General features: G+C 45.0%; 2 protein-coding genes across 2 annotated transcripts in view; both read right to left on the reverse strand.

Moving 5' to 3' along the window:
* Positions 1-6,267, reverse strand: part of LOC144124282 (putative chitinase 10) — a 28,883-nt gene extending 22,616 nt beyond the window's left edge. The window contains exons 1-2 of the mRNA XM_077656920.1: positions 6,093-6,267; positions 3,158-3,379 (exon numbers count right to left, since the gene is read on the reverse strand). Of these exons, the coding sequence (XP_077513046.1) occupies positions 3,158-3,379; positions 6,093-6,228 (358 nt within the window). The 5' untranslated portion in view covers positions 6,229-6,267. The remainder of the gene's footprint in view (positions 1-3,157; positions 3,380-6,092) is intronic.
* A 2,328-nt stretch (positions 6,268-8,595) lies between these two features.
* On the reverse strand, positions 8,596-21,712 carry LOC144125541 (endochitinase-like). The gene is made up of 8 exons (XM_077659028.1): positions 21,307-21,712; positions 18,349-18,570; positions 15,614-15,876; positions 14,387-14,490; positions 13,577-13,700; positions 12,739-12,930; positions 12,058-12,180; positions 8,596-9,074 (listed from the first exon to the last, which is right to left on the reverse strand). The coding sequence occupies exons 1-8, from the start codon at positions 21,443-21,445 to the stop codon at positions 8,886-8,888; spliced, it is 1,356 nt and encodes a 451-aa protein (XP_077515154.1). The 5' UTR covers positions 21,446-21,712; the 3' UTR covers positions 8,596-8,885.
* Between the last annotated feature and the right edge of the window lie 3,177 nt (positions 21,713-24,889).

A 24,889-nucleotide genomic window follows, 5' to 3' on the forward strand; every position in this document is an offset into this window, starting at 1 on the left:
GAGTTGCAATGGTACTCGTGCCTCGGCCATAAAATATCCCCCGGCGGTTGGAGTGTCTGCCCAATGCGAAATTTTACACCTGACTCTTCTTGCATAGGAAACGTCGACATCGTGCGGACGCAGTTGCCTAAGGCTGTTTAACCCTAGCGTGTACCAAGACTTGAATGCTGCTCCGTACCGACACTGTACGTGCATGGCCGACACTGCCAGAACGACAGGGGGACGACTACAGGCTGGCTCTCTTGCGTATTAGACCACGGAGGAAGATTATGAAGAGACAGATTTATTAGAATGTTCCTAACAAAAAATAAGCACCTTGAAAAGGAGTGCAGTCACCCAAACAACGCAACATCTCAACTGCACATTGATCTGACGACACAAAATGATTGCTGAGGAGGAAGGCTCAGTTCTGCGACAAGCAGCTACGAAAACCTAGCATACTCGACTGAGGCCCCGCCCAACGTACACAACGTACACAGCAAACCTCACCAAGTTCAATGTAATAGTACAAAATAAAAAAAAGTTAATCGGAGAATTAGCAAACAGGATAGCTCTCGCTGCCTTGCGAACCGTGCGGCTGTCGCACTAACTTTAGCAGGAGAGCTAGCTTGAGTGAAACGTACACAGCAAGTATCACAACCGCACCAGGACTGAAAAGCTTGCGCGACGTCAACTCGGGAATAGACGGACGCACATTTAAGGGGACGAGAGACAACGCTGACATTATAAACAGCTTTTTTTTTCGTGAAAACGACAGCATATATAAGTCAGATGTGACAACTATTGTTTCTAAAAAAAGGGATAAAGCATAACTCCTGGGTGTATGGCCTGCGCAATAATTCTTTCTCTTTGGTTGTCAAATTCAATCAAGGCGTATTTACACATGGTTGTCCACAGCCATCGATCTGCGTTGCTTCCTTAATCACTCGCACTAGTTTGATTCTGCCTTTTTCGATCACATTGACCTCCTGACTTTAACTTTACACTTGAGGTTCCGATTATGTAGGGCTAGGTTACTAGTTGGGACCTCTTTGAGTGATGCCACGTGTTTCAGGCACTGTCATTATACATCGGCCAGCTTAGCCGATGTGTCGATGTAATATAATAATGATAGAGCCTGGGAACCTGTGACATCACTCAAAGGGGTCCTGACCGATGCATTAATGTAGCATCGATGTAGTACCACTGTAGTATTGGCCAGATCAGAACGGAATATCATCGATTACGCCCTCTTGGCACGCACAGAATCGCTTCTGGTGTTCTCTCGAACAAGTGTTGGTGGCACATCAAGTAATTCTTGTTAGGAGCCTAGAACAGGATTTTGGCCCCGACTTTTGAGGCTACCTTTTTCAAGATGTGTGTGATGCCATGAATGTACGACAACACTTAGTAAGGCCCCCATCAGTTTAATCTGGCCCCAACTAGTAACCTTGCCCTGCATCATCGGAACCAAAAGTGTGAAGAAAATGTCTGGCAGGTCGCTGTGATCGAAAAGGCAGAAGCAAACAACTGTGAGAAATTGAGGAACCACTCGTGATCGACTATAGTGGACAAGCTAGTGTCATCACGCCTTCATTGCATTTGACAACCAGAGAGGAAGGATTCTTGCGCAGCACATATACGCAGCAGTTGTTTCTGATGACTTCTTTCGAAGAGAAAAACGGTCATTTCTCCTCTATATATGTTGTCGTTCTCGTGAGTAAAACTTGATAGGGCCAGCGTTGTCCCTCGTCCTCTCACGTGTGTTTCCGTCTATTCCCTACTTGACGCCGCGCAAGCTGTGTGCCAACCGGCTAAGGTTGAACCAGTCTTGAAGACTGAGCACTATTGTACAAAAACCTTGGCCACAGGATCGCTCATAACGTCTTTACTATCAAATAAAGTTTTCTTCTTGGGGTACAACGAAGCTACTCTACCTGACGTATAAAGCGAGCACTTTTGCCGTTGGTTCTATACCAGAGTGATCTGTTGCGCTAGCTACCTCTACTCTGTCTGATGGCCTGTTCGCCATGGAGCCGCAAGTGAGTGGGAGTTTAGGGCTTTCACATACTGTTTTCATGCGCTTGTTAGCTAACGAAACAGGTATGGAAGCCGTCGCCTCAAGTTCCTTGCACCCAACAGACGATAAAATTGTGAAACTGTGTTCCTGCCAAAAATACAATTACTCATTCAGCGGGGTACACTTCCGCTTCGAAGTATTCTAGAACTCCAATGCTTGTAAAGCATTCACATGGACATATTGTAATATTTTGCGGTGATATGTTCCCCTCTTGAAACTTGACGAGTTTTTCTTGTCCGTTTTCAGTTGGACTGTTTGTTTTCAATAGCCGACTTTTAGCTTTATGCCCATATTTTTTAGTTGGTGAATTAATGCTTTCGCTGAAATGGCGGGCCTTGACCAAGGCCACCAGATATTTGAAAATCACATTACTTTTTCACTCCTGGCTTAAAATCAACCACTATTTATTGCTTTAGTAAAGCAGGAATAACCATTGACTATCTACAACCACTTTTTATTAAACGTAAAGCAGGGCAAATGCAGGGACGCATGAAAAACGACGGACAAGCACAGGGACAGGGAACAAGGATGCCCCTGTGTTTGCCGCGCTTTACGCCTACTATGGATCACCAGCTAGGCCGCGCCCACACCTTACTTTCTTCAGGTAAAAGAGAAAACCTGACCGATGAGACCTGGAACCATTGTAGCAGCAAAGAAATTACTTTTGAGGTACATAGGCGAACAATGAAGCAAATTCCATCCTGCGTCTTTACATCGCGCAACAGTTGTTACTGTAAACAACGTGCAATCATTCATACTCTCAATACTGCACCCTTTCGGCTACCACTGTACAGTACTCACGGATTGAAATAGGACATTCGGAGCTCGTGGCCGTCGCTTCATGGAGCGCCGCCCGTAGATGCTCATGGAACCAAGGTGGTGCATTGTGGTATGGCGCGAGGGGGAGAACATCTACAAAGCAGAATTGTTCCTTCCAGTCGCCAACGAGCCGGCCTGTGGTTTACCACATGCCTGCGTGGCACTGCAAGGCTTGCGCTTCGAATGTCCTATTTCAATCCGTGAGTACTGTACGTAATGTATACTCGACACGATCCTGCGGTCGTACTCTCTCTAGTGAACAAGAGTGACAACTCTTACGTTCGTCCTCGACGTACTCCGGGATGACACTCTTCAGCTCGAAGGTCTGCTCGTCGATGCCAACGAAGGCGAGCACGACGTAGGTGCACATGTCGAGAGGCACGTCTTCCACCCGATAGTTTGCTGGATTCGGGCGCTGGCTGGCCCATCCGTAGTAGTAGCACACCACCGGGACTTCGAATTTGTTGCGAGGAATGCTGATGCCCTGGATGGCGTCGCGTCCTGCCGGAGGAATGAAGGGTGTTGGCAGAAACGACAAGATGCAGAATTTTGCGTAAATACGTTTCTTCCATCTCGACACCGTTCTATCACGATACCGAAATGGATACCGTTCCATTTTCATTTCGGAAAAGTCCCAATTACGGAATTTGTGCTTGAAGACAAGACGTGGGTGAAAGTAAATGATCTTTTATTGTTCTTATATTTTACTTTGTTCGAGTCCTTCTGGCACGACATGAAAGCAATTGTCGCCAGTTCAACGTCTTATGAGTACTACGCGCTTATCGAAAAGAAGGCACTGCACTGTTGATTTCGTACTGACTTCGTATTGAAAGGTACCGATTTTGCTAAGCTTTCCACATATACAGTGAGCTCAACATTGGCAGCGGCCTTCACTATCGTTCTTTTGGCTGCAATAAATTAGAGACGCGATGGCCAGCTACCGAACGACCTTGTTTGCGAACTTGTCGGCGAACGACAGAAGCAGCTTTTGTACAAAGCTTCGGCATACTTGGGAAAACGGGCCTTCGAGTCTACCTTGCGCAGACCAGAAGCACGTCTGACATGACTCTCTTTCGCTAACCGGTGAACAGCGCGAGTTTAAGACGAGGCAAGAGGGACTACGCCAAGACACAAGCGCTGACTTCGGAATGTTTATTTTTTGCTTACGCTGCCTGGAATACCTGGCATAAGCAAGAGATAAACAGCACAGCGGTGTGTGCCTTTTCTTGTTCCGTATTTGTCTCGCGCTGTCTAGCAGTCATGAAAGTCAACTCTCCCAACAAGCATCGGTCTTTCCGCTAAGCTGTCCTTGTGCTTTCTAATCGCATGACCATAATCTTACTCCTTACTTTTACACTTATTGCACTACTTGTAAACAATGGATAATAAAAATTCTGGTGATTTAGCATTGTTAAGCACGAAATATTTAGCGAAAGCTGTTTTTTTGCAGGTGGGCATCATCGCCAAGTACAGCCCCCGTCAAAAGTATACAGTCCAAAGGGTTTGCTTCTTAGCTTTTCAGCGGGGCTCTCTAGCACATCCAGCAGTCCAAAGCTTGGGAAATAGAAGGATATGAAGCCATTCCTCTCTTGAGAGATTAGTCACTGAGGATGCGTAATGAGGCAGGCTGCAGGCCTCAGAAGCAAACTCCTTGGGCTGAATGCTTTACACGGGGGGTGTACCTGAAAGCACAATTCTGGTGTCCACTGAGCCAGGTGCTACTTATGCGCGTCTTCAACTTTTTCATCGTCAATGCTAATTTACCCAAATTACGCTGGTGGCCTATGCTCCAGTGCTGCGTTTCTGCAGCAAATTTGCCAGTGCCAACGCATACGGCGCTAGTCCCGTGTTTCTGCCATAGCGTCGTCCACGCTAACGCATGCAGCGTACATATCTCTGTCACTATCGCCACATAGTTCGAAGCGCGAATATTAGTCTGATAGTAGTATTAGTTGATGAAGAAGACGGCGTGCAATGCACAGCGGGACAGTGTGTTGCAGTTTAATACAAGGCATGTCCAGCGGCGGTGATAGCCTAGTGCTCTCGCGCAGTGGCCAGCGAAGTTGACCACTGCGCGGGGTGGAATCCCAGTCGCGGGGTGGAATCCCAGTCGCGGTTATTTATTTGATTTATTTTTATTTATTTATTTCACTGGGCACAAACCTACAAACATCGCAAGATCTTGTTCGGGGTTTACCCATCTGAATAGTGTTCTCGCACTGAAAGTGCAGCTCGCACTCATATCGAACGCTAGAGATATGCAAAATGAATTGCGCCCTATAAGGGGCGCAACATATTTGCCTGACCCCGCCTATGCCAAAATGGGCAATGTCTTCTAAAAATGCATGCTATTCTGCAGCCCAAGTGCCATTTAAGGCTAGAGTGCTCACTGTGCTTGCCTACTCTTAGCAGCCTTGCAACTTGATTTAGTACGAAAGCACTACTTCACGGCATGAAACCCAACCAAGAATCTGGTGGCATCCCTGACCTTGAGGGTGCGGAAATAAAACAAGTATTGCCATGATTGGCTTTCGAGTCCGTGGCGGTGCCAACAGATGAGCTTCGCTGGCCGCTGCACGAGAGCACTATGCTATCGACGCAGCCAATCACGCCTCGTGTTAAACTGAAACACATTCTTGCGGCGCTGTGCACTGCGCATCGCCGTCTTCGATTTTTCGGCGCGAACAGATGAGATGAGCTTAATTTCGACCAGAGCTTAACGTTAGTCTAATATCGACGTCAGGCGTCCAGACGACCGAGCAAAGCAAAATTATGAGCCAACCAGGCAAAACACATGCTTTCGCACGTCTACTCGGTTTAACTACGTCTAAACCCTACCACTTTTTTTACCTTGTCTAGATCAGCTTTTTGTTGTGAGCGGCGAGGTAAGTCAGGTTTTTCCGGCTTCATCACAAGATAGGTTGTGCTTTACTTAAATGGGTATTCTGCCGCGTATGCATTTAATTAAATATGCATCACAGAACGTTGCTGCATATTTCTGCAGGCGTAGACACTCTAGGCAAAGATAATGATAAAAAGTCGCATCGAAGGTAGCATGAGTCTACGATTGCAATATTTTTGGTTATCTTCAATTTCAACACTCAGGCTTGAAAAATATATCTAAATTAAAGCTTACAAACCAAACTTTTGCAGAAGTGCAAACTCTGAACAGGATATCTGCTAGCATCCTGCTGGCGTATGAAATTTGCATTACCTTTGGTCACCGCTGTTGCTGGTCGCATGTCGGTCAACAGAAGGAGCAAAACTTGTACGCACAGAAAACGATTCTTTGTAGCGTATGGACGCTGCCAGAGGCAAAAGCACCGAGGTATTGGCGAAAGCTGTCTCATACCAGGAGGCGGTGGGCGACGTGCAGAAACTTTCACCAAGTACCTCGAGAGTTACACTTAAGTGGGAGAGCAGCATGATGCATTATTAAAAAAAAAGGAGGTCAAGGTTCAGAACACTCTAATAACGGGAAGTCGTAAACAGCACCGGTCGTTCTTTTTTGTGAGACTGACCCCGAGGCGTCCATGATGACGTCATACTCGCCGCTCGCCGGCCGTCGACACGTGCAGCAGAATCAACGGCAAAGATTACCGCGTCTTAAGTTGCACAACCGGCTCCGGAACACAGCCTGCCCGCGTTCTCCAAGGGCGCATGCGCCGGCGGCCCCGTGATATGCGGGCAAACAAGACGACGCAGCGACAAACACTGCTGCACGCGTCGTTCTCCTCTCCCGACCTTCTTCGGCCTCGTTTTCATGCTAGCAGGCCTAGCGACGACTCAGCGCTTGTGGAGCACACCGGAGTCGAATTTTAAACAAAAATGCACTTTAACTTTCACTGCTGGCACTGAGGTTTTTGACCTGCTGGACCGAAGGAGAGAAACATGACGAATATTAAACAGCGCTGCACTTTCAAGAACTGAATTAGGCCCACAGATTCTGACCATTATACGCCAGAAAAATCAGAGAGAAATGTTGATTTTTTCCCCACTAAAACTATGTGGGTCTATTCAACATGTTCATGTATTGTGTGGCCTACACAACCGTCCCGCTGATCTAACTCCGGATAGCACCGTTCCGTCACTGCCATTATTTTCATCGAATGCGTAGCTCGGTGTTGTGGGTAAATCGGGCCCATGCAGTATTAACTTCATCACGTGCCGATAGCATTTCGTTTGCGCCGACGCCTATGTGCTTCACTTATGCATTTTCCGTGAAACTCAACTGCACCGCTAACGCTTTCACACAAATATGGCTAACTGACCTTAGCGCGGGCTCAGGGTGAACGACTTATGCTCATTCGTGGGCGTCCTTGTAGCGTCCTAAGTCGCCGCGAACGGAGTTGCAAGTGTAGCGCGACACTGACTGCCTTAGTATTTACTGCATGCGTCACTGCGCTCTGCTGCAGTGGTTGCTACTTTCTGATGCATTTGGCAATTGCTAGTATACTGGGTGGCTAGAGCGATGCTTAAATATGTTAGTCTCAACATTTAATTGAAAAAGTTATTTGTAAAATGTCCTCTTAATATACACACTCCTGTCTTTGGCATCTGGGACAGCTTGTGATTTCACCCTGGTCACAATGATCAAAGCGGGTGCTGTTTTGGTCGCCGTCAAATACCAGAATTCTATTCGAGCTGTGACTTTCGACTTGGAATGTGGCATGCCCCTCTTGGGTAACAGGAAACCTCCTTCTTCAAATCTTTCAAAACGAAAGCTTTTCTAGGATTCTCTCTTGAGACTCTTGAGTAGACTTTGGGACGAGACCTTGTAAGCAGCGTCGAGAGCTTGCGTTAGTATCCATCGCGGCTGAGCGATTTGTGTAGGCGGCGCTATGTCGTGCACCGTTGCCATTTGAGGATTTATTCCAGGTACAAGATTTGCCAAACCATTCAAACGTCACCATAAATGGTCTCCCTTTCGTCTTTGAAGTGTAGGTGTGCAACATTCCACCCGCAACCTAATGGCGAGAAGGTGCCACATCTAGCCCCAGAAATGACCGAACAAAAATATCCAATGTTTTTACCTGGCCACAGCATCACTCGGCTTTTTCGCTTCGCCGATACCATCTTAAAAAGAACATCAAAACGATGAAATATATCATAGAGTGCTGCAAACTGTAAAGCGCTATGGTGCAGGTACTTTTTATCGTTTTTCTTTTCGTTTTCATGAAGTAATACAAAGAATATGTCTATTTTTGAAGGTTGGACGATAAGAGATGAAAAAAAAATTATTTTGAAACCAGGAAAGTCAAGTACGGTTTCTTTTAGCTAGCACAAGAAGAAAACAAGCACTAAAGGACACCAGCAAGTAGTTTAAAGTAAAAGCATATACCAGCAAGATGTTCAGTACTAAGTACTAGACTATTTGCTTTACGTCAGTTTTACAGTGCCTTCTAGGGAACTAATTCTTGAAGAGCTAAATCAGTTACAGTGCTGACAAGCATTGTAGCCAACTGCTCACTGCTTTCTGACAAAAATTGTACCATATACCACAATGAGGTTACTTGGGTCAACGAGTTTTGCACCCTGTTAAAAAAAAAGGCGGTGCAATAGTATTGCCAAATGATAAAAAAAAATAAACGCATAAACTAGGCGCTTAGTTCTCTTTTCTCGTATACATTTGTCTTCGCATTGTGCACATTTCCTTATCTAGCATTCCTGTTGTGCACTGTAGGCAGCCAGGTCCAACCACTCAGACTGTCTTGCGCTTATGTTTACCAATATCGTTTATTGACATCGTATGAATAAGGACTTACATGAGTAAGGTGTTGATAGTGGTCCCACCGCCTATATACTTGCTGCGAGGTTGCCTTGATGTAGCAAGCAAACCGCAGTTGCGCTAGCTTCACTGCCGAGCACATTTCGTAGCTGTTTCATGAGATGAACAAGAAAGTTTAAGTTTTGTTTTACTTGATCATTTATTTATACTCAACATGACTGTCACGCTAGCTGCGCTGGATGGCGTAGTGCATCTGTCGAACATAAATATTATACTTCGTTAACGACTCAGTAAAACAGACGACGACTGCGATTGGTTTGCAGTGAGCTCTCTCAGTGCCTTCTCGCCGACCTTGTTGAATATGACAGTCATGAGCGGGTCCTTTGGTCCGCACAGGCCGCGGAAGTCATCCAGGTCATTGTTGAACACCATGACACCGCGGTAGCTTTCACGCAGGATGAAGTCCATCTGTGGGGATAGAGTAAACGGAGAAATCAGATGGCATAATTTATGCTCTCTCTTTACCACTGGCATAAACTTAAGTAATCGAGGCGCTTTTCTTGGCTGTTTCAGATTGAGAGTGCGAATACATTTCAACTCGTTCAGTTTGCCTCACAAATAAAACTTGGAGCTTGATTTGTTAAACCGTTAATGTTCAACCAGTATAGTAGCCTGGGAAGGTATAATGTCACGGTCCCACAACCGATTTCATTGAATTTTTTTTGCTTTCCGCCATTTTTGGGTGAACCGACGCCAAATCCCCTGTTAGTTTCAATCAACTATCAAGGGGGCCGGGGACAAAAACTCATAGCATGACTACGAATCTATGATACTTAGTAATGCTTTATTAGAGCGCAACGGTAGCAGCTCATTTATTCGACTGATGAATGTTCGTTGTTAATAATGCGGGTTAAGCATAAAATGCTTTTAGCCCGATTTACTGCCAATTAACCCGAAAATGGTCCGAACCTAAAGAGCTAACGCCCCCTACTCTTCTTCGGAGGTCAGCGCTGCTGACGCGGGTCGGCACACACCAAAAGCGGCAATGGTCTCTGCCTTTGTCTCTTGCAATGAAAACTAGGGAAGCAAAAGTGACTGATCACGGAAGTGCCAAGACCGGAGCGCGGCTATCATCTGTGAACAGTCCTGGAATATGCTGCGCCTTTGCCGTTGCGCAGGTCATGCTTACATATGCTCTCAAAGCCGAGTTAGGCGGATTTTTCAGGTGTCCTTCGAGTTAACTGAAGTATTAATTGGTTTTTGACGAAAAGGAAGGGCGCAGTAAATGTACAACTCCTCGGTGGGCACCTCAATCACGCCGTGATGGAAGAGATGAGAAGTGAGTGAAAGAAGGAGATGCGAAGGAGGTGCCGTAGGGAAAAGGTCTGGGATAATTCGACCATCTAGAGATCTTTAATGCGCACTGACATGGCTCAGCATATGGGTGCATTTTGCGTTTCACACACGCTGTGCCACTGCGGAGGCGGCGCGTTTACGATTACCCAGCATCGTAATCTTCCGAGTGAATTTCATGGTACTGTCCAGGTGTCCACCCGCTGTGTGGCCGCTGCGGCGCCTTTCTTCCCAAGCGCCTATAACAGAGCGTCCGTGAAGCATTTCGAAACACTTGGCTGCGTCTTACGACCGCGGCAACGAAGTGCACGGCAACGACAACGTGCACGTAGTGGTCACCCGGTCGCAGGGAAGAGCTACTCGTGCTCACGTAATCAGGGGTGAGAGTGCGCCCCGCCGGAAAACAAAAGAGTCAAAGCCAGGCACGCGGGTGGTCCCGTGATCGGATACAGCCGCACCGACGCTGTACCCATAAACTAGCCAGTAACAGCTGCGCTGTAAAATAAAATGGAATCAGTGCAGAATCGTTATATTGTACCGACCCTGGCATCAATGTCTTATTAAAATCACGCTTTCAAAGGTCCTTACGCAGCGAGGACGCTCAGAGCCCATTTGCCGAACTTTTGCTTCGTCAAAACTATTTCCTCAAGTTTTGGCTGATAGCCCGCTCGCTGCGTTCATTTTGTAATGCGTGATTGTTCTAGCGGCTTGTACGTGCCCGCTAGGTACGTTGTTCAGAAAAGTTCGTTATTTAAGGAAGGGATGGTTTGGATTAGTAGCAGGACCAAGCAGTATTTTTATTCTTAACTAAAACGGGAGCAAAAAGATGCTGCTAGCCGCGGCATATGCCATCGATACCTGACGCACCTGAAGCGCCTGAGCTGCGACCAGCGGAAATAAAAAGGATGGAGAGAAGACAGCAAGGCGGAAAGAAAGAGGAGAGTGACAGTGAGAAAGGATAGACTCATCAGTCGTTTCGGGACGCACAGCGCGCAGAAAGCTTATACAGCGTTGATAACATTATGGGGCTCATATTACGCGTGCAGTCAATAAATACACAAGAAATAAAAGTACTCTGCAGCTTCGCAGGTCTATTGAGAACTGTATGAATATTTACATAGAATTGGATACAAATTGGTCATCATGGTGATTATAACAATAGTATGGGGCACATTTGTCACAATGTAATTTGTCCTAGGTGAAAATGTAATTTGAGGCGGAGCGTTTAAAAACAAAAACAACAGGAATGGTTTCACTTCATACATCATGAAACTGTTGCCGATGTTTCACTTTGCGCGAAGCAGTAAGTTCTGATTCAGATTATATGCAAAGGAGATAAGTAGAAAACATTACTGGCATGCGTTGCGAGAAGTCCTACACACACACACACACACACACACACACACACACACACACACACACACACACACACACACACACACACACACACACACACACACACACACACACACACACACACACACACACACACACACACACACACACACACACACACACACACACACACACACACACACACACACACACACACACACACACACACACACACACACACACACACACACACACACACACACACACACACACACACACACACACACACACACACACACACACACACACACACACACACACACACACACACACACACACACACACACACACACACACACACACACACACACACACACACACACACACACACACACACACACACACACACACACACACACACACACACACACACACACACACACACACACACACACACACACACACACACACACACACACACACACACACACACACACACACACACACACACACACACACACACACACACACACACACACACACACACGCACACACGCACGCACGCACGCACGCACATACATATATATATATATATATATATATATATATATATATATATATATATATATATATATATATATATATATATATATATCGAGCGTATTTGTATCGTTGTTTTTAGTAATGGGGCAGTCGTAATGCTTGGTTACGAGTTTAACAAAATTAATCTGGTCAGCAGCAGTCTTTTTGTTGTGTATGTCACCTTGTGAGCAATGCTTTCTTCGTCTTCATAGCCAACCCACTGGTCTCCTCGATAGGCGTAAGGGCACATGGCTTCGTTGTCAAACACCCGCGTCCAGTTGCCAAACTTTATGTCCATGCATATCTGCCGGCAGATGAAGAACGGAAAAAGGAAAAGTCTGTCGTGAGAAACCTATCATGAATTTGAAAAGCACAGCTGTTGTTGATTCTCGCCGGGCTTGATGTGGCACGCTGTCATCACCCGAGGCTTCGTGGGCGGTCTACTCGGCGCAGTACAATTTACCAAATTATTTGAGCCGGGGAGAGAGTAACAAGGAGTTCACAAGTTAGTTCCGTCTATTAGCTTCGCCTCTGTGCTCTTTTTGTTTTCTATTGCATAAATCACAACATCTGAGTAGAGGACACAACTCCTTCGGAAAGCTTATAAAGCGCATCATAGCAGCCTACAAACCATGCCAAGCTAGACAAAAAAACATTTCGTGCCAACAAAACTCCTTTTAGTCATAGCTTAGCGGTTTAATAGAGCAAAGAAGTGTGAAGGATGAAAAGCTTTAAGAATTATGCTTATGTTTGCAGGGTCTTTTCCCTGCAGTGGGCGTCGTCAAACTGATGATGATGAAGGCATGACATTATTGTTTCGAGTGCCGGTAATGCAGAGAAACAAGATATCGTGAAAATGTACCTCGTAGTAACCTTTCAGTTCGGTGGATGTTACGAACGGACCTGCTTCAGCTTCTTCATCGAAATTTATGCGAGCTTTAATTCCGTGGTCTCTGGCGTCCCGCAACACGTACGAGCGGCCGTAGAAGGCCATTCCCAGCATCAGCTTTTCCTTTGGAGCGCCCATACGCACCAGCCGCTTCATTCCTTCGGCCTGGAAAGTCGTTAGTTCAGTTAAAATCCTTATTGAAAGGTGATAGTCGCTAAAAAACCTAGCTTTTCACGTCCGAATTGATCGAAAAATCACGCTTTATATATGCCAATTTTTATTTGGTTTCTTTATAATGGAAGTCATTTGTCATGAGAACTTGGGAATTTAATCGTTATTTGAGACACATAAGTTATAATGAAATTATCTGTGTAGATTGCTGCAGTAGCAGTGAACTGAGGTCGTTCGAACACGAAACTGTAACCAACTGAAAAAAGTTGTATGAAGCAATAACCTCATACGGTTTGTCCTAAAAATGTCGTTCATTCTGAAAAATCATACATTTGTCATACAGATCTCATACAATATTATACAAATTGTAGGACATTGAACGAAACCTGTATGAGGTCATTGCATCGTACAAATCTTTCAGCGGGGTATGGTTCGTTCAAACACTGTACTGATCGTCACAATGTTGTGAAGGGCTCAAAACTTATAATTATTATAGCTCTAAATTGATCCCAAGAAATCAAACAACTGTCCAAGCAACAATTTTTCAGTTCTTTGTGGAATTCTGTAAATGTGTAGCTGCGTCTTTGGCATTATGCCGCTTTCCTTGAAGTACCATACCCAGGGCAATTTGCGTACTCACAATAGTCAGTCTTTGGAAGTAAGGAGGGTCCGATGCTCTCTTGTAAAGAATGCTGTGCACATCCGTGAACCGATTCCACGGCCCTCGAAGGTCGTACGCTAGGACGTTGAACCAGTCAACGTAGCTGCAATAGTTAATGTGCCATAGCAATATTCGAATCTCGTTTTCATTTGCCAATCTCTGGGAGGTCTCGGTAACCATTGGGTCGCCGGACTGAGATTACAAACCGTTGTATTATCCGAAAATCAGATTTTTCTCAGTGTTACTTTAAGATTCCATTGAGAGTTCTATTTAATTTCTGTTGGTAAGAAGGACGAGAGACAAACGTACATCTTCACCAAATGCCAGCGGGTCGAAACTAATTTTATGAATTACCTGGACGGTAGGCAAAAGTTAGCAGTGATTTTTAACGAAGGCCCCAGGAAGTTTGGGCCCGGAAGTGCACAGTGCACATTAAGTCTGGTTGCCACTTACTGATGTCATAGCATGCAGTCAAGAAATTGTAAAAAAGCGTGGGGAAAACCAGATATTAAATAATGCCTGCATTGTGCGCCTTGTTGAGTTATTCTTTTATCGGATGTTGCGAGCTATTTAGGTTGCTCTCGCTTTGCATAGGAAAAAAAAAGTTTCATTGGTTTCTTAAGGTCAAGTTTACAAGCACGCCAGCAAACTTGCCGGTGTCGTAAGGCAGAAAAATAGAGATATTAAAAAAAAAAGAAGTTGCGATGGAGTACAAGATGTTCCGGGGCTGTCCGTGACATCTTTTTTCTCAAACGTTGCTGTCGTGAGCGCGAGTCAAATTCGGCTCACTTTTGCATAGCACGTATGTCATATCCCCCGCTGAGGTAGTTATCTTCCAGCGGAACAGCAGCCGTCAGGTATAAAGGGCGTCGGGCGAAGGCTGCTTTTAGTTCCTGGAGAGAGGGGAGGACACCAGTTGCGCGTCCTTAATCTTTACGGAATGCTTCATTCATGCATAATCACAAAGTGAACAAGGCAGGGGGAAGCCTCACGGTGCTTCCCTACGTTTCCGCAAGAGGTCTTCTCTTCGTCTTGTCGAAACGTTGGGAAGCCCCGTGAGGCTTCCGCTCCCTTGCTCACTTTGGGATCATCAAGAACCATCCCACCAGCCTCTCTCTACCATGGGCTTCATTGATGCATATAAAACGACCAGAACGACAAAATCACAAAATAAAAATGAGAAAGAAATAGCGAGATATTAGAGCTTGTATGCGTAGTGTAAATCATTCGAAATACTTCTGGCCATTTTGTGCTACCTGGAGACGAAACGGTTTTGGAATAAAAGCAAAGTCACAAAGAGAAACGAAAATTGCGCTTTGCTATCATCATGCGCTCTGAGAATCCCCTTCAATAGGTGCTGCTCATATAATGCGGCGCATTGACGAAGTTTTCTTAACTTGTAGAAGCAAACATTCCAAAACCAAGAGGCTATAACATAGTTTAACGCATTTAAGTAGAACGATATAGATATTCTTAACGTATTAACACACTTTAAGCATAATATAAAGGCATGTTTTTAACATATGGCATGTTCTAAACGTATACGCGCTCTTACATTTTATGATCAAGCTGTTGATGCATGGTTTTTCAAGCACATGTGAATATATTCGGCAAATTATGCTTTATGCGGCACTTGCATCTAAAGCTTAAAGGTACGTCAGTTTTCATTTGTATACTCTATTTTGAACGTTTCACCGCTGCATTTCGAATCTTTTCGTGTATTCTAGATCTTTACACAGATTAAGATATTTATATTACATGCTACAATGTTCAATCCCGCTGAACCATTCAGAGCGCGTCAATCTCTGAAAAATGGTGTGGTGGCCTGCTTGGCAGACCAAGAATATATTCTTGTTATACATGGATAATCATTGGGACAGTGTGTAAGGGATTCTGCCGGGCCAACCAAAAAATATATATATTGCAGTGAGTTACACAGGACTTCAAATAGTTTTCGCAGGCTGAAAGTATGCACTTAGCTCTTGTAATGTCTTTATCACAGAACAATGGATTCACCTTGAGCAGAAGTACGAAGTTTTGTTTGTCCTGAGGCTTGCCTCCACGCCTTTCGTACCCCGGATACTTCCACATGATTTCTAGGCCGTCGAAGTCATGGTCATGCATCCACCGAAGGACGCTATCGATGAACTCAGCCCTGTTCTCTGGCGTGCTGGTCATGTTGGAGAACACTTCGCCTGCTTGATTCCAGCCTCCGACGGCCAGCATTGTTTTCAAGTACAGATGCTTGTTCTTGAGGTCGGTGAATTCTAGGTACTTTCCTGAAGCATGCAAAGTACTGCACGTGTATACGACACTTGGAATGTGGCCACGCAGTGATCACAAAGAGCAAGCTAGTTATACATGCCTGTAAAGGGGCTGGTACTAATATATGCGGCAGCGTAGCAAGAGAATCGCAGTTCAGTAGGGTGAAAAACAGAGATAAACCTTGATCATTCTTTTTCGAATTCCATTGCCCCATTAAATTTTTTATTGTAGCTGTCCGCAAAATTTTTCGCGAAACCGTGCTACTGTTGCGATTCTGCAGCAACATTAATCAAAAACAGTTATTGGCCAAGTATGCATTATTATTTTTATATGTCCACAAACCTGCAGCCCCGCATTGACGTTATTTAAGTGCGGTTTATGATTTTGAGAACTTAGACCTTATATTCTCATTTTAATTTAATTTTAGGAGTGGTTTCTTCAAAATTGAGGCTGACAACGCAAAATGTCTGATTTCTGTGCGCTGAATTTGGTGCTTGCATGCGTAAACAAAGTATTAAACACTGTGAAGTCATTTGTTGTCATCTTTTGCAGAAATTTTTAAAAGCTTCCTAGCATATTTCGTGACACGATAGTACCTTCTGGGCAGGAAAACACATGTGAATAAAACTTGTTTACATTTTATGAGCGTTTCAGTTCCACAGCTACTACTTCCTCTTCGCACGTCTCCTACGTCAGATTGAGGCTATATATCAATGGGCTCATTATTATTATAGTTTACCAGAAAAATATCGCTTGTTTTTATTTCTTTAATGAACATGGAAACAGTGCCTTGTGAAATTCAGAATATTTAATTTCTTGTAAGCTATGCCATAACAAGGAAGTGTACGAATATTAACTGTTCCCGACTGTATCCCACGTCGAGGCTGCTGCCTAGGCAATATTTTGATTGCACCATGTTTTGCAATGCTAATCTTGGGTCGATCGCGAAATTTTCTTCATAGACAGAAGTGCCTGCCCGAGTCTGTCATTTTTGTACCCGACTTTTCCTGCCCCCGAAGGCATGCTGCAACGCTGCATGAGGACAGGTAATAGCGATTCAGCCGATTTAATGACTGTGCAACGAAGCTCCAGTCCCTTTCCGAACATCCTGCAAGCGCCGCTGCAGCTGTCCCTTACTCACTTTGTTCATAATTAGCTGACGGAATAATCGTTTATTTGATGCAACGAAGCCGTTCTGTATAAGGTGGGAAAAGGGCACTTTTGTCATTTATTTTACTCGAAAACGGTTTGCTAAGATCACCGGCCACACTCCGTCTCAATAACATGCAGGGTAGCTGCAGACAAAATTGCGAGTCGATGAGTTCCGCATTTTCATCCCCTTCACCTGCCTGCATTCCACTTAGAACAGCATACGAAGCAAAGCTTCGGTTTTCGCAAAAAAATATACAAAAACTACGAACAATTTATTTGGGAGCGCTGCAATTTAGAACCCTTCGTGGCTGACGCATTCTGGAACTCCAGTGCTCATGGTGCATTCGAATTCACAACTGATGAAACATTACGTTGAAATGCCTTGCTAGTGAAACTCGCACTGCTGCAATCGTCACCACCTATCAGTTCGTTTTTAAGACGGGAGGCATTCTAGGGCCTCTTACCGTCGCTTCCGGAGGTTTCAAGCAGGAAATATAAAAAACAGGAAATGTACGCACTTTTAGCCTCCGTAAAAATAAAGCAAATATTCTTAGCAGTCGAAATCAATATCTCTGTAATGTTCACTGTCATCACTATATAAGGATGCAGTTTTAAGTAGCTAAATTTAGTCTCATAGTTCTGATTGGATGCAAGCGAAGCGGGCAGGTTGTCCCTCAAGTTAGCCCTGTTTTGACCTGTGTCGAAATGTTCGGTTACTCATTATCTGATTTTGCTGAATCGGCGCATGCTGACCAAAACTAGCCATAATTTATTTGACATTCTTTTTCACCCTCAACAAAAAATAGACATTTTATGTGTTTTTAAACCAGTAACTATTTCCAAATAGGTTGGCGTCTTTGTTTTGTAATACAGAAAATGCGAATAGTGAGAGCGGGAATTTCTGTAATGACAAAAAACAACTTTTAACCAGTAGCTGAAAAAGAAGCTTGAATTATTCTTTGCCACATACTGATAGAAAAGGCAGTCGTGGCTATTCAATGCTTAATCATGCTGTGTCCCAAGAATGAATGTTTCTAGCAACCATTGCCCATATTGTGCGGCCGAATTCAAAAACATATAGAATGTAATATTATTGTAAACATTAATTTCACAGCAGTAGTTGCACGCAGTCAGGAGTAAACATACGCAGCGTGGCCTCGATTGTGCGAATTACAGTACTTCATCAAATCTAGAACAATGAGCCTTGGACGCAAATAAATTAAATTCTTTTGCCATGGGTCCGTTCCTTAAACCTCTGACAGCGGGTGTGCGATTGATAGGATACCGCCGTCTTTTTAAGTGTGGGAAACAGGAACAAGCGCGACAACTCTTACGTTCGTCCTCAACGTACTCCGGGATGACACTCTTCAGCTCGAAGGTCTGCTCGTCGATGCCAACGAAGGCGAGCACGACGTAGGTGCACATGTCGAGAGGCACGTCTGCTAGCTGGTAGTTCGCCGGGCTTGGGCGCTGGCTGGCCCACCCGTAGTAGTAGCACACCACCGGGACTTCGAATTTGTTGCGGGGGATTGTAATGCCCACGACAGCATCGCGTCCTGTCGCCAGATTGAGGAGAGTTAAAGGGAGGGAGAGCTTATGATTGGGGGGGGGGGGGGGGGGGAGGGTTTTGTGTGAATACGTCTATGCATTTCTATGCGTCCACGGTGCTGTTCTTCCGCCTGATTGCTACGAACTTCAGAGATAACAACTGAAAGAAAAACAGGACGTCATAACGGCAGCAATACTCTGTACTAGGAAATAAGAAAATTGTTCTTCGCGATTAGATAAGAGTGGAAATAAGCAATGATTTACAGAATTGTGTCGCTTTACGTCATTAAAAGTTCCGTGCAAAAATGATAAAACAAAATTGTATGGTCCGCTAAAGTGTCGTGGCTTTTACAAAAATGGGATGACTCAGTTCCACTAACTGAGGCTTAAAAGGTGCATCACCCTACACGAAAGAGGTGTTGCTAATGGAAGTATCTCTGGATAGGGTAAAAAAAAAAGGATGCTAAGCCTGCAGATTGATTCCGTCAGAGGACCGGGCTAAATATAGTTATTGATATCAATAACTATATTTAGCCCTGTTATTCGTATGTGCGTTGGTCTCGATGCGTCGACTTAATTGCTGTCCTCATTTTTTACAATTCGTATGTATGTGACCAATGAAGTGTAAAAGAGGTGCAGGAAACAAGGCCTTTCAATAACATCGCCTCGGTTACATCACATGTTCTGTATTTACTGAGCCAATTTACTTCTTGTGCTCATTGTAAATTGTAAATATTCATGTTTGTTTTGTTTTAGGGACCTGAAGAATTTAAAAACGGTGTTTTGTATGCTTTCACAGGTTGGGTTTGTAGGACGTTGTGTGTGTGATTGAAATGCTAATCGAAGCTCTCTTCATATCTGAACTGTGAACGAGTTTATTAAGCTATGATCTTTGTGAGAATCAACAAAGAGTGTATATTTTTTGGTATTTCCTTTTTGAGCGTTGATAGTTCTCCTTGCTATTTCTTGCAAAGTTTTAGCCGTTGATGTTTTTTTAGGGGGAACTCGTCTAAACCATGGTCAAAGTAATCTATTCTTTGTATGCAATATGACGTGCAAGCAAAAGTTGTTAGAAACGGTTCGAACTAAAAACTAAATCTGCGGGGACCAGTTACAGCTCACGGACCGAGTTATAATGAAAAAAAAAAAACATGGAGTATGACGAGCGTTTTGCGTCCTTTTCAAGCTGGACGACTTCATTTCGCATTTACTTGCAACATGCATTCTTACTTCAACAAAAGGAGACGTATTTGCGTAGCTTTTCTGATGCAGTGTCACTTCCTTGGTTATTCTTGGTTATTGTTCCGTTGGTGTACCGATCGGTGAGCACATATGCTGCAACCAGTTGCGAACCGAGTTTTCACGTCAACGGCTCTGTGAGTACTGTAACGCAATACTTCAAATTGTTTGACAAAATCGAGGAGGGGTTTTAGTTTTTCCAACCTGTTACCAATCTATTTGTTCGGAGCGAGAATTTTATGCAAATTCCTGATATTTTACATGCGATAACTCATGACTGGGAACAAAAAGCTTGTCCCTCGCTGTTTGCGACAGAATTGATCCCACGATGACAAAGAGAGGTCAGTAAGTACAGAGCTGCTAGTTCATGCTACCTTTCTCAGCGTTGAATTTAGATACTGCCTCGGCCAATGGTAGTTTTAGGAGGAAGATTCAACATTATGTTCCCTCTTGATTGGTGGCGTCACTGTATCAAGCGATGCTTTAATTCCAGTTCACTAAGACATCATTTTGCTTTCTGTTACTCCTGACAACGCCTTCAATTCTGCAAAGCCTCCCCGTTACAGTTATAACTACTAAAGCAAAAAACTTTTCAAGTCGGCCATGCTTTATATGGGGGCTGAGTGTAAGGGCCATTTCTGTCGTCTTTCCCATACAACTATAATTTACTATCAGCCGTCCTTTTTTTTAATTCCAATTATTTAATTTCAAGGGCGTGATTGCTGGACCTGTACGCTGCCGAGCACTGAACGATTGTGTATGCGATTGTGTACACTTTGCCAATGCTCTCAGTTAATGTGCTGCCAACATAACCATTCGTCACCAGTTAATTTTATTTCATTTTCCTTGCATTTAATGGCCCGAAGGAAACGCATAACGGGAGGACGATGACCATGTTTATCGTTACTGGAAATGCTGATGGATGCTATGCTTGCCGAGCATCAGCCTAAAACATGCTCTTTTGAGCAGTAGACATTAAGAACTGCGCGCATGATCGAAGGCGTATTTTTAGTAGCGAGTGTCTTGACCGGCGAGAAAGCACTAACATTCGAATCGTAAAATCATGAAAACGTGCACTAAAGCAGTTGCAGGCAATAAATGGGCGAAGAACATTCAACGCGCTGTGCCTTAGAAAGGTGAAGAAAATTCTTAAATTTGGCATTGACAGAGACGAAGGCGATGTTCTCGCTTAACATGACGAGAATACGAAGGCAAGAAAACATGCGTTTCAACACAGAAAAAAAAAATGGATTCCAATAAAGACTCTCCAATTCACGTTTCTTTTACTGGCGGCCACACAACACGCTAGTTCATCGGTGAAGAAAGCGTAATTAATCACATGAACAACACTCAGAGTTAGAAACTTTCTTTTAGTGAGTGAAAAGAGTGAAAAGGTAATGGTAGCTGACATCTGTTTTGAAAACAGCGGCACACGCCGACGAATCTGGCCTTTAAGAGGCTCAACGTTTTCTAAAGTCTTGCGCGGCATGTAAAAGTTGCTTTACCTGCGGTCACCGCTGACGTCGGTCGCAGGTCACTCAGCAGAAAGAACAGCACTTGAACCCACAGCCAACCATATTTTGTAAAGCTGCGACGCTGCAGGCAGAAGCAAAAGCACCGCCAACTTCGCGACAGCTGCTTCATACCAGGAAGTGGTGAGTCGACACCGAACACAACGAGCAGAAGTTTTCACTCAACAACTGTAGAGTTGCAGTTAATTGTATTAAAGACTGCACATTACGAAAGAGTCCTTGAAAAAGCAGGCAATTGCAGAAAATGCCCTTGTAAGAGACAGTCGTAAACACCACGCGCCGTTCCTTCTTTGTGATTCTTTTGCCCGAGGCGCCCGTTGTGACATCACACTTTCGCCGCACGCAGGCAGCAGCCGACGCGTGGAACAGAAGAAGCGGCAAAGATTACGGCGTGTTATGTTGCATGACCGGCTCTGGAACATAGCTTGCTCAGCGAGCCCTAAGGGCGCCTGCGCCGACGGCCGCCCGAGTATGGCGCTAAAAAATAAATAAAATAAAAAAGCGAGACGACGCAGCGATGATTACAGCCGACTCTCAGCCTCGCGCTTCCCTTTCCTCTGTCAGGAGCCTTCGTTTTTCGTTTTGTGCTTTCGTTGCTAACAGGTCTAGCGACGGCTTGCCGTCTGAGGAGCACTCGGCAGTCGTGTTCTTTAAGGAAAGCAGCGCTTTAACATTCAAATTTCAGCGCTGCGGGTGTCATGCATCGGCAACATACTGTGTTTAGAAAGGCAATCTGAAGCAGTATTGATTGGCGCTACACCGTTAAGAACATCAGTTATGTGCAGAGATGCTATCACTTCTTTACCACGAATACCTAGTGAGAAACTGAGATTTTTCTGAGGTACGTTATGCAACTTTGAGGAACTGTACATCACGTGTGGCCGTTGGCCGCTTTCTAAACTGACCTGTAAAGAGGGCCGTTCCTTTACTCTAAGTTATTTTCATCAACTTAGTCGCTTGCTCTTGACAGCAGTGCTAGACCCTACAGCGTTCACAGGCACATAAACGCAGCAATTTTTATTGCGTCAGCCTCACCCACATGGCTTCTGTTACCACGCAGGGAAACGCAGCTTCAGTGTATTCGCTTTCACACAGATATGATCGACTGTGCACAGCGCTTGCGGCGAAATCAGCCAGCTAGGAGGTGGATCACTTCTGCTGATTCGCTAGCGACCTTGCGGCGTCCGTACACAGTAACAGCTGTAGCCACTGGAGCAAACACTGTCGCGAGTGGTCAGTGACATCAACTGCCTTCGTACAGAAGAGCTTGCGGGTTTAATGCGTCCCTGCGTTGAGCTGTAATTATTGCTGATTTTTGGGAAGATAAAAATCACTGTATGCTGCTGGAGCGGCGCTTAAACGACCTCGACTATATTTTAAATTCATGAATGTACCTAATACAATGAAATATCGATTCACTCTCGTCTTTTGGCATCTGTCCGCACGTGTGGCTACAATGTAGGGTGCTGACGCAGGTGGATGTTGATTTGGTACAGCCTGCTAGTATTCGTTTCGTGTATCCACAGAGAAGCTCCTGTAGTTGCTGTTGCGTGCCGCTCTCAGCGTAACGTCTGGTTTGATTTGGTATGGTGACGCTGTCTAATTTACAGTTTCGACGCAAAAAAATGGCTTCGCATGTGAAGCAGCCTTCACTGCATGCTTTGACCGTGTGCGCTTTCATCTCACGTGTGTTAACGTTCTCTGTAGAAATCGCTTCACGTTGCGTGTTACACGGAGCTCCACGGGCGGAGTCCTGGAGATATTGCCGCAATAACGCGCTTGCGGTCGTTTGACGTCCTTAAGGACGTCGTTAAATACAGGAGAGATTATGAGCTGTCAGTTCCCCCTCAGGCCCCATCCCGCTTTGAGGCTGCGAGGTACACCCTGGCAATTTTTTAACAATATCACGTGAGCGTCGACGTTTCGCTTTATTAACGCTCTCTGACGGAGAGAAGCGGCGAATTCCGTGGGAGTTGTCACATGCTCACGAAGCGCGTGCGGGCCAGGGCGACCGTTGTCTGCTAGGCTGTTCCAAATACAGCGCGCAGCCCCCCCCCCCCCCCCCCTCCCCAATTCAGTCATTCGCTTATCGAGCTGCTTGTCAAACCCGTCCCCAACAGCCCGAAGAGGGCAAGTGAAACCGGCAGATAGCAGCAGGCTCAGCATTCCAAGATCCAGTCGCGACAACCGTGCGTTTCGCTTTTGGTTGTTTCAAAAGCGTACCGGTACGATCATGCGCGTGCAAGAACAAAACGAGAAGCAGGAAAAGACTCATTCCTTCACAGGTGGGAGATCGAAAACTGGTTTTCTTCGAGTTTTTTATTTTCAAATGTGCAATGCTAGATTTAAAAAGAAAGCATCTGGTGGCAACAGCGGTCATACCCGTTCATTAAGCTTCTGGCAACAAGATAAGAACAACCGATGCGTTGATTGCTAGAATAGTTCGTAAAAGGTTGAGCGTGTGGCTAGCAGTTGGAGCCAAGTGGCTTGACCTGAACATCGGTGGCGTGTAAGAAAAGTAACGAGTTAAGCGAAAAAAAAATTCTGAGAATGCGAGCAGTTTTATGAACGGCCAACAGAACACGGTCGCCCTGACCTGTGCTTCATGTTCATGCGGCAGCTCTCTCCGAGTGCGCTGATAAATTGAGGCGCTGATAAATTGTGAAAGGTCGACGCTCACGTGATATTGTCAAAAAAAATTAAAAGGCGTATTGAGCTGCAGCACAGCAGCTGTGGCAAGAGGGGAGGGAGTTCCAGCGCTGCTGGAAATTTTTGTACTTACCCGTTTATGCTATGAACAATGTACAGTACGTTAAACGTTTGTGCAGTTGGGTTCTCTGTATAAGGAGTAGCTTTTTTACTATAAAGCACAATCCTCAGCTGGTTTGCTCAGGACGGGCTGCAAGCCATATTGTGCGCGTCCCTTCGTCTTCAAGAGGATCAGTATGAAGGCCCATCTAGGCTTCTTGCTTGATATCGGAGATGTCAAAGAGGCCTTGAGATGAGACCTTGTAAGCAGCGTTGAATGCTTGCGTTCATGTCTTTGCTGTTGCGTTTTAAATGGACACTGAGGAGAAATTGAAGTTGGCTTGTATCGATAGAATACCAGCTCCTGATCACAAAAACGCCGCTCTTACTGAAAACAAAGCTCTTGTAAGGTAGAAAATAGCAAGAACCAAAATACAGGTATCGCCACCACTGGCCAATCTCGCAAGTACAAGCGTGGTGACGCCATAGGACAAGAGACGCCACCTTGGAGGAATTTTCCATCCTACTTGGTTTCACGAATCTCTGAGGCTGACAAAGGTAGATTGTGCAGATCAATATTGAAGTAAGTTTTGTTTTAAAACCAATAGTGCACTTTTATCACACAAGGAAGGCAGGCAAAAGACAACCTGAATGTTGGAAGCAAAGGAAACGGATGCTTGGCGGCGCCACAGGCGGCCAGGAAAGTTTCGATTTTTTATGGCGCTTCGCGTCTATGAGCTTTGCGTGCCCCGTGATTTTGCTTTTGACGCGCCTCGATTTACAAGCGCCGAACGGCAGAGGAACTCCA

Source organism: Amblyomma americanum, chromosome 3, assembly GCF_052857255.1.
Source record: "Amblyomma americanum isolate KBUSLIRL-KWMA chromosome 3, ASM5285725v1, whole genome shotgun sequence".
In the NCBI taxonomy this organism is placed as follows: domain Eukaryota; kingdom Metazoa; phylum Arthropoda; class Arachnida; order Ixodida; family Ixodidae; genus Amblyomma; species Amblyomma americanum.